This window comes from Physella acuta, unplaced genomic scaffold, assembly GCF_028476545.2.
Source record: "Physella acuta isolate Inbredline_101_S28 unplaced genomic scaffold, ASM2847654v3 ptg001446l, whole genome shotgun sequence".
Classification (NCBI taxonomy): domain Eukaryota; kingdom Metazoa; phylum Mollusca; class Gastropoda; family Physidae; genus Physella; species Physella acuta.
Window position 1 is genome coordinate 117,894 of NW_026732961.1, and position 9,119 is coordinate 127,012.

General features: G+C 34.2%; 1 protein-coding gene across 6 annotated transcripts; it reads left to right on the forward strand.

Annotated features, from left to right (window-relative positions):
- Window positions 1-1,182: 1,182 nt before the first annotated feature.
- On the forward strand, window positions 1,183-8,878 carry LOC131927909 (uncharacterized). Of its 6 annotated transcripts, XM_059283784.1 has the most exons (6): window positions 1,184-1,266; window positions 4,599-4,694; window positions 6,178-6,255; window positions 6,891-6,951; window positions 7,256-7,314; window positions 7,461-8,878. In XM_059283784.1, exons 5-6 carry the CDS (start codon window positions 7,278-7,280, stop codon window positions 8,531-8,533), a joined length of 1,110 nt encoding a protein of 369 aa, XP_059139767.1. In that variant the 5' UTR covers window positions 1,184-1,266; window positions 4,599-4,694; window positions 6,178-6,255; window positions 6,891-6,951; window positions 7,256-7,277; the 3' UTR covers window positions 8,534-8,878. The 6 variants fall into 6 exon arrangements, with proteins under 6 accessions (XP_059139762.1, XP_059139767.1, XP_059139766.1 ...); XM_059283779.1 differs by lacking the exon at window positions 7,256-7,314 and having other exon boundaries at window positions 1,183-1,266; window positions 6,891-6,966; XM_059283783.1 differs by lacking the exon at window positions 7,256-7,314.
- The last annotated feature ends 241 nt before the right edge of the window (window positions 8,879-9,119 follow it).

Sequence of the window (9,119 nt, forward strand, 5' to 3'; positions counted from 1 at the left end):
AATTGGATGTTGCTTCAAGCACAAGTTGATGTTAACATTTTTATGCTTTCTACAAGCCTGGCTTTATAGAATTAGATTTGTTCTCATGTGTCTAAACCCTTTACATGGATTAAAATGTCAAACCATTGGTGTTTGGTCAGCTTTAATTTCTCTGACATATTGGATATATGAGTATGTTTACTGGGATGGCTTGTCTGACAGATTGGATATGTGTTTGTTGAGTTTGGTTTATCTGACATTGGATATGTGTTTGTTGAGTTTGGTTTATCTGACATTGGATATGTGTTTGTTGGGTTTGGTTTGTCTGACATTGGATATGTGTTTGTTGAGTTTGGTTTGTCTGACATTGGATATGTGTTTGTTGAGTTTGGTTTGTCTGATATTGGATATGTTTGTTGAGTTTGGTTTGTCTGATATTGGATATGTTTGTTGAGTTTGGTTTGTCTGACATTGGATATGTGTTTGTTGAGTTTGGTTTGTCTGAAAATGACTTGGGTTGCTTATTGAAACAGGTAAATTGAACATAGTACGATGTGTTTGTGGTTTGAAAATATTTTAAGAGCAACACTGAAATTAGCAGTTTTTATTTCGAATATTTACAATATAGATCTAGTATTTATTTAGTAAGTCAGCACGTTAGGACTAACATAATGAAAAATTCAAGTAAGAGGACTAAATATCTATATATATAATTCTCTTCTTGGAGACGTTAGAAAACAAGATGCAAGCGCGCCCTTACAGTCCCCGTTCTTCCTCTATCACTACCACCCCCCCCCCCCCCACATGGCCTGGTGAGCGATGGTTCACTCTAAATGTTTACATTCGTGGAGCCGGGTTTAGTGTAGTGACGGCCATTAGGGGCAGATAATTTTGTTTGAAACGATTTTAAACTTGGAGGAGGTAATTAAGAGGAGGCTGCCTTCACGGGGGGGGGGGGGGGTATAGGGTTTAAAGCAAATATTTTCAGTGGCAGCATTGGTACTGTCGAATTCACAAATTATGAATTACTGAAAAGTAGAAAATAAAACAACTAAATAGCGGCGTAGCCTATAATACACCACGGGTCGCTCGTTTGTTGTTATACTTTACGTTTACCCGATTAGCATTAATTTAAAAATAGAAACAAAAACGGGTTTTTACAATACGGTAGATTTTGGAAAGCCCCCGGTTAAAATTAGATTTCAGGGAATATCCTGTACATTATACCAAGTAGACCAAGCAACTCACAAGACAGTTTGTCTGAAGCTGAAGATAGTGGCGTTAGAGGTGAGTTTTTGTTGAAAGTTTTTATTTGTTTTGGTCTGTTAAAAGTTTGATAGATGTGTAGCACGGTTGTATGTCGTGTTTATGTGGTAAGAATTTTATTTTAAATGTCTGGAAAATTGACGTGTTGTCATGACTTGAAATAATTTAACAAAAATATTTTGTAGTTGTGTTGTTCGTTTGGTCATACAAACAACGTGTCGTGTCTTAAGGTCTAGTCTACTGGGAAAGCTCATAAAAAAGATCCGCCCAGACGAGTGGGCTCAGACGGTGGAGACGTGGGAAATGTGAATTTCTTTGGGGGTCTGTTTTGTAAGCATTGACAAAAAAAAGTTAACAGAAAACATTCATCTTTGTGGGAAAAAAAATATGATTCTTGGAGTGGGTGGAAGGGGATGTGTCGATTTGACCTAAAACTCATTGAGAAGAAAAGGGACACGGGTCGGACTTTATTGACGATGTGTGACTAGGGCGCGTGTACCCAGAATTTACATTTTAAAACTAATGTGAAATTGATGTTTAGTCTTTATTTTGTGATTTAAAAAGTAATGTGAAATTGATGTTTGGTCTTTATTTTGTGTTTTAAAAAGTAATGTGAAATTTATGTTTAGTCTTTGTTTTGTGTTTTAAAAAGTAATGTGAAATTGATGTTTAGTCTTTATTTTGTGTTTTAAAAAGTAATGTGAAATTGATGTTTAGTCTTTATTTTGTGTTTTAAAAAGCCAATTTTTGTAAATTGTAATAAATAGTGATCAATATGGTCAATGTTGACCGAGCTCAGACAATAGTTGATAAACAAATCGGTGTTGAAAAATAACAAATATAGTAAGAGGGAGGGGGGGTCGTAAGTTTAGGTGTTACGTCATTTTAGGGTTGGAGAATCTAGCGTTTTGTGGGGGAAGGGAGGCAAAAAGCGTGACGTCTTTTATGGAAATCTTCACTGAAGTCTTGTTGTATGTGTGAAAATTATCAACATCTGTTGACATCGCACCCACAGCCTGAAGTGTATTGAATCGATTCAAATATTTTGTTATCATATTCGTAAAAACAAAAAAAAAATTGCGTGATATCGGTATGAACTCTTTACATGTTTTAGAAAAAAAAGTTATTTTCCCCTACTTGAGGATATTTTTCTTTTTTTTTAGAACCGGGAAAGCCAATTTTTAAAAATTGAGTCACGTGAATATGGAAAACCAATACGTTAAAAATAGACTATAATATTTAACTCTCCGTGTAGCCTATTTATATCTATGATTGGGGACAATCATACATGAAAGCTAAAAGCTGAACTTTTTAGTTGTGAGTATCAAACATTGAAATATGTTTTATGTGTGTATGTCTTTTTCATATAGCAATTAATAACACGTATAATGTCTTAATTAATCCGTCACTGTCAGATATAATCTAATTTCTACCAATTTGTCGAGTTTCCGTTTAAATTTGGGCTTAAGTATCTATGTTAGTCGTTAAATTTAATTTAGTTTCTACAGTCGTCATTCGCTTATTACGGTACTTAATTAAATCAACAACTTAATAAGAGATGTAACCTAAAATTAATTTTAATATAATGGAATTTTAATTCACATAATAATTTTTCTTCAATATAAATATATTAGCTTAAAACTTATGAAAACTCTGGCATAGTTACAACAGTATCGATAGTTTTACTCCGCTTAATAATTAATCCAAAGTCGGATAAATACTCTACTTGTAATTTCCTATTATAAAACTTTGCGTTCAGCAACAGTAAATGAGTAAAATACACACAAAAAAGCTTGTGCTTAATTTAAATATTAGATTTTAAAACATGAATATAGATTAGATTTGAAATTTGATATTAAAACATAGCAATAAAATATTTTCAAGTGATAATGACTGTCGCGCAGTAGTCGAAATGTTGGCTAAACTCTATATTCGATATTTATGACCTCAACAACAGCAGAATTGAGGCTCTTATTTCATCATTCAGCAGACGTCGTGCACTCTAAATCTAGATCTAGATCTAGTCTATAATCTAGATCTAGATCTATACTATTTTACTTTTATTTCTTATCTAGATCTAGATCAAGAGTTATTATTAAGATCAAGCTCTAGATCTAGAATCTAGTGTATAGATCTATATCTAGATCCATACTCCGAACTAACATTAGAATAGAATCGCCGTTTGTTGTAAATGTAAGCAATACTACTAGTACTAGACTACTACTAGAGTGTAACTAGAGTCTACATTGTCGAATGGAGTTTGAATTTATTTTGATGCTTAGGATTAGCCTTAGGCCTAATATTTTTTAATAATACTTAAGATCTAGATCTATTCTAGGTCTAAATATTATGTATTGATAGGAAGGAATGTAAATGGTAAATGAAGAAATATCAACAAATTATTATTTTTTAAAATTTAAACATTTTTAAATTTTAAAATTTAATTAGACTAATTATTTAAAGCACCAAGATTTATTTTCTGGGGACCCACTGGGATATATCTATGTAGACGAGTGGGCCAGTCCACCCCTGGCTAGGCATAGAACTGATATATCTTCTGCTGAAACCACATAATCAGTTAACTCTACTTCCTCTGCCTTGTTGACTGTCATTTTCAAAAGGAAAACTTTACTTTCTTTTTAAACATTTTCTTGAAATCTCAAGTTAAAAATTACCACCTAAAATAATTTCAAATAGAAAAAAACATTCCTATATTAGATTGTCAGTTATATCATTGTAGAATAGACATGTAGATCTATATTTTAATGTTTATTTTGGTAGCAGAAATTGATTATAGGGTGTATAATTCATTTGTCTTATACTTCAAAAACAAAATGTTCTTGGTTGCGAAGTGTCTGGTATTTGTACAAAATTATATATAAGCTTATACATGTCTAATACAATTAGAGCTATTTCATATGTTAGTTAACATTATTGATCAAATAAATTCAGTCGCATTTCTGACCAAAGTAGTTTTCTAACTTTTCAAGAGAAAAATGTAATTTGGTAAAGTAAAATAAAATATTTATGTGTGCTGTAATTAAAATATTGACATTTAATTTCTAATTCATTTAATGTTAGACGTTATATAAACTCAACTATTTTTCCATTCGACTTGGATATGTATAGCTGATTCCATAACAAAATTCTAACTCAAGGCATTTGTCTATTCTTCAATGAAACAAAAAAAAATTCCTTTTAAAATACACGAATCATTAATAAAGACACTATCATTTTGTTTTCACATATTTCTGTTCATTGTTATACATTTTCTACTTTCATGTATTTCTATGTCATAAAACTAAATAAATTATTTGATGACCCTTGCAAAAGTTTTTGACTGGGTGTTACAGGCCACAAGCTCAGCCAACATCAAACATCACAAGCTCAGCCAACATCAGACAAAACAAATGGGTGCCTAATATGTCACTACACAGTTAGGTCAAATGGTAAGTTTATACATTATTCCATTTTGCATATTTAGATATTTAAATATAAACTAGAATACCCGTCATCCGTTAGATAACTGTGGGTTTCGGGGGTCATCCATCAAAAAACAACACGTCTGTCACTCAGAGGCTTAGCGACCCTTCCCGGCGCCCGGGGACAAAGTTTTCGATTTGAACCCCCCCCCCCCCCCCCGTCAAACTTTTGATGTGCACCCCCCCCCCCCCACTCAAACTTTCGATTTGAACCCCCCTCAACCTTTCAATTTATTTTTCCAAACCATTTTGGCGCCCCAACATATGTCCCCCCACCGCCCCCCCCTTCCCCTCTCGCCTCCCCTTCCCCCCCGCCTCCCCTCCCCTACCGTCCCCCCTCCTCGGTACGCTACTGCATTGTCACTTATCGTCACATAAAACAGACCCCACATTCAAAAATATGTTTTTTTATCTTTTAAAAACACCGAAAACACCGATTTCGGACTATCCCTTCATATATTGACGTCACACGTGACCTACTCAACTCTACTTCACCTGCCCAGTGTCCCGCCAAGTCTCAGACAACATGTATTTATCGTTTAAAAAACGATTCCAGCCGAGCTTGTCTCTGACCACACTATCCTTTCATATGCTTAGGACAAAGAAACAGATGAACTCTACTTCACCTGCCCTGTATCTTGCCAAGTTCAGATAGGCAACTTTATCATTCACATCTAAAAAAAAAATTGAAAAAAAAATTTCATTGACATATTGGTCTAGAACCCGTGCAACCTGCATGAGAGCCGACTACGCTACCATCTTAGCTATTTACTCGTGACGTCCCAAGTGAATTTTTATACTATACAATGAGTCTCCTTATGCAACTTTATTTACGCGCATAGATTCTAGATCTAAGTCTAGTACTAACTTTCAAATTAAATTTTATCTTAAATTAGCCAAACAAAGATTTATATAAAATAATTAAGGCCTGAAATAGATTCTAGATGTAGAATTTACATTAAGTCTAGATCTAGAATTTACATTGAGTCTAGTGACCTACATTACATCTAGGCTAGATTTAGATCTAGATCTAGGCTAGATTCATAACTTTCCTTCGATAGCTGATCTTTAGATCTAGAGAAATTTATCGTAAAACTAAATAAAAAAGACAGTTGAAAATTGATATAAGTGTTGGAACGTAATAAATACAGCAAACGGACGTATTGTTTAAGTTATAGCCGGCAGAAAATTAGCTTTGTAACGCGTTAAACTTTTGAATGGGCCACAAAGTCTATGATGGAGTCCGCCATTTTTATTGTACTAAAAAGTAAACACATCAAGGGACGTCACTATCCCAACAAAGTTTATTCAAAGTATTAACATTTTTAAAAAAATACGGTTAATTTAACTATGAATAAATCAATAAATTAATTAACGTCTTTAAATAAATGTGTGATTAACAGTCTGTCTTAAAACAAAAAATTTTCTCTACCTACATACTATTTTACAGCTCTCCACGATGAGTGCAACCATGCGCAATAATCAATCAGGGCAATACACACTAGGATTTTATTGTGGAATTCTGAAGGTTAGAATTTTAAAATAAGCTTTATAGCATAACCAGATGAGTGGTGGTATGCTGGTGACAAGATCATATGTATCTGTTGTGAAAACTAATTACTTTTAATTAATAAATTTAAATTTAAACAATTAATTTTCATTTTAAATTCATCTCTCAGAGAATCATTTCAAACATTTTTGATTGTTGAATGGCATAAAATGTATTGTACCAGCAAAACCTGCAAACATTTTATATACCAGTAAACAAAGATTTTAAAATATGTGCCTAACTCATCACCTAACATTTAAGTACAATTTTACTTAATAATTTAAAACACTTGACACAAATAAAAAGTAATTGTAAATTTGCAGAACGGTTATATTGTTTAACTCCTAAGTTTTAATTTTAAAAAATACTCAAATTATGGTAACTAAATCAAGGTTAACATGTCTCACAGTTTGATATAAATATTTAAAATAATGTATGAGATGTGTCATATAGTTTTTAAAATAAAGGAAATATACATATACTGTCTAGCCAGCTTCTCACTGATTTTGTAACATTTAAGTGTGTTTAGAAGGGGGGGGGGGGGCTCGCTGACATTATTGTTGACATTATTCCATTATTCATATCCTCTGTAATCAATTCAAATTTATTTTCAGATTACAGAAAGTAAAAGTCTATACATGGCTGAAACACAAACTGAACCTGTCTTTATACCAGGTAAGATATTTTTAGGTAGGAAATATTTTCAATAGTGATGTTTTGATATTATAAATGATCTCCCTTTGTGCCATACTATGTTTATTAGATTACTGCTCAACTTTTCTTTCAATAAGTTATCTCCCCTTGTACCTCTCCAGGCCACATGAAGCCAAAAGTTTTTAAAATAAAGTAAATATTTATATACTGTCAGTCAGGCATGCTTCTCACTCTAATCTTTTATCCAATAGGGGGGATAGCTGACATCATTGCACACATTATTCATAGGCTGTGTAATCAATTACAATTTATTTTCTGATTACAGAAAGTTAACACTATTTCTAAACATGGGTACAACACAAAGTGAAACAGTCTTTGAACCAGGTAAGATATTTTGTGTAAAATATATTTTCAATATTAGTGTTTTAATATTATGAATTACCTCCCTTTGTAATATTCTGTTTATTTATTTCATTATATTGCTGTTTATAGTTTCATTCAATAAATTATCTCCCTTTGTACCTCTCCAGGACATCATGAAGCCGAGATCTGCTATGGAGGTGAAGCTGACTTACACAAGCACTATACCGGCTGTAAGAAGAATCCAGGTCATGTCAACTTTATACCTGTTAATGATTTTAACTTGGGTCATCTCCCCTCACGTTACCGTGACGTCATCATGTTGGAGCTAATCAAAGCTTTGTCTGCCCTAACGGTCCTGATAAAGGTCAAGTACACCAGTCTAGAGAGACCAAAGTCTGTTCCATGCTTCAGTGGTCAGTATCCATTTTATAACACCAGAGGAAGTGACGTGTTGAGGACAGGGACAGGGTGGGTGAGGAGTGTTTTCAAGTTCACAGAGAGTTACAACATGGGCACTTGTCCATGTGGCAAGTGTCAACACTCGGACACACCCAGCAAAGTGTGGGGGGAGGTTACTGTGGAGACAGCCGCACACGTGGTGTTTGATGTCAGTGAGACGAGACAGACCAGGTGTGTTGTAGGTTTTGATGACAATAAAAGTCAAGTGGTCAGTCTTGATGGCTGGGAGGTGAAGTGGGCAGACATTGAGGGAGACGTGTGTGTGTTTACATGTGTGTCATGTGACTTAGAGTTGGTTGATGAACTGGACAAGATGCGTTGGCACTTTGAAGATCTATGTGGGAAAGTAAGGGACAAATACGAGAGATTTCATGAACTGGACCAGATATGGCGGATCGTTACTGATCTACGTGATAACGTTATAAACAAATACTGGAGATTTTTTGTTTTGGACAAGTTGGCCGTTATAGTGTCACATCCTCATGGCTGTCCTAAACAGGTCTCTGTAGGACAATGGACACACAGACATAAGAGGGAAGGTATGGACAAGTACACATACACGTACACAACATGTACATGTCCAGGCTCCAGTGGAGCGTGTGTCTACATGCCGAGATATGAAGGGTCGTCATCACATCCCCACAGTGGATCAAACTCTGTAGGAAATTATTGTGGGGAGGATGGGAATATTGGGTATGTTCTCTCACCTTGTGCACTGAAATTTGTGATTATCCCCGGTTGTGTAATGATTCTGTTGGTTCTCTCCCTTTGTCTAATGTAACTGTTGGTTCTCTCCCCTTGTCTAATGTAACTGTTGGTTCTCTCCCCTTGTCTAATGTAAACAAACAAATTGGCGGCTCAATAAACTTGTGTGTGTCAAGACTTAAATGTCTTCATCAGCAACTTTGTATTCTGGTGAAGACAGGAAATAAATTGTTTGGTTTCTTTCACATCATTTGTTTAGAGTTGTTAGACACCTAAACAAAGTTATAAACAAATGTTTATTGCTGCAAACATGTATTTTGTTGCTTATTAATTAATCATTAAGATTAATCTGTATGAACTTTGTGGATTTCATTTGTACATTTTTCTTTAATAATTAATCAACTGTTTGTATTGATGTCAATAAAGGTTTAGAATATTTCAAAGATTCTTTCATTCATTTTGTTATCATTGATAATCGTAATGTTTAGTGTTGATGATAAACAAAACACGATGTTAGTGAAGAAAAATGTCGGCAGTTTGTAGCTGAGACTTAATGTCGGCAGTCAAGTTTGTAGCTGAGACTTAATGTCGGCAGTCAAGTTTGTAGCTGAGACTTAATGTCGGCAGTCAAGTTTGTAGCTGGGACTTAATGTCGGCAGTCA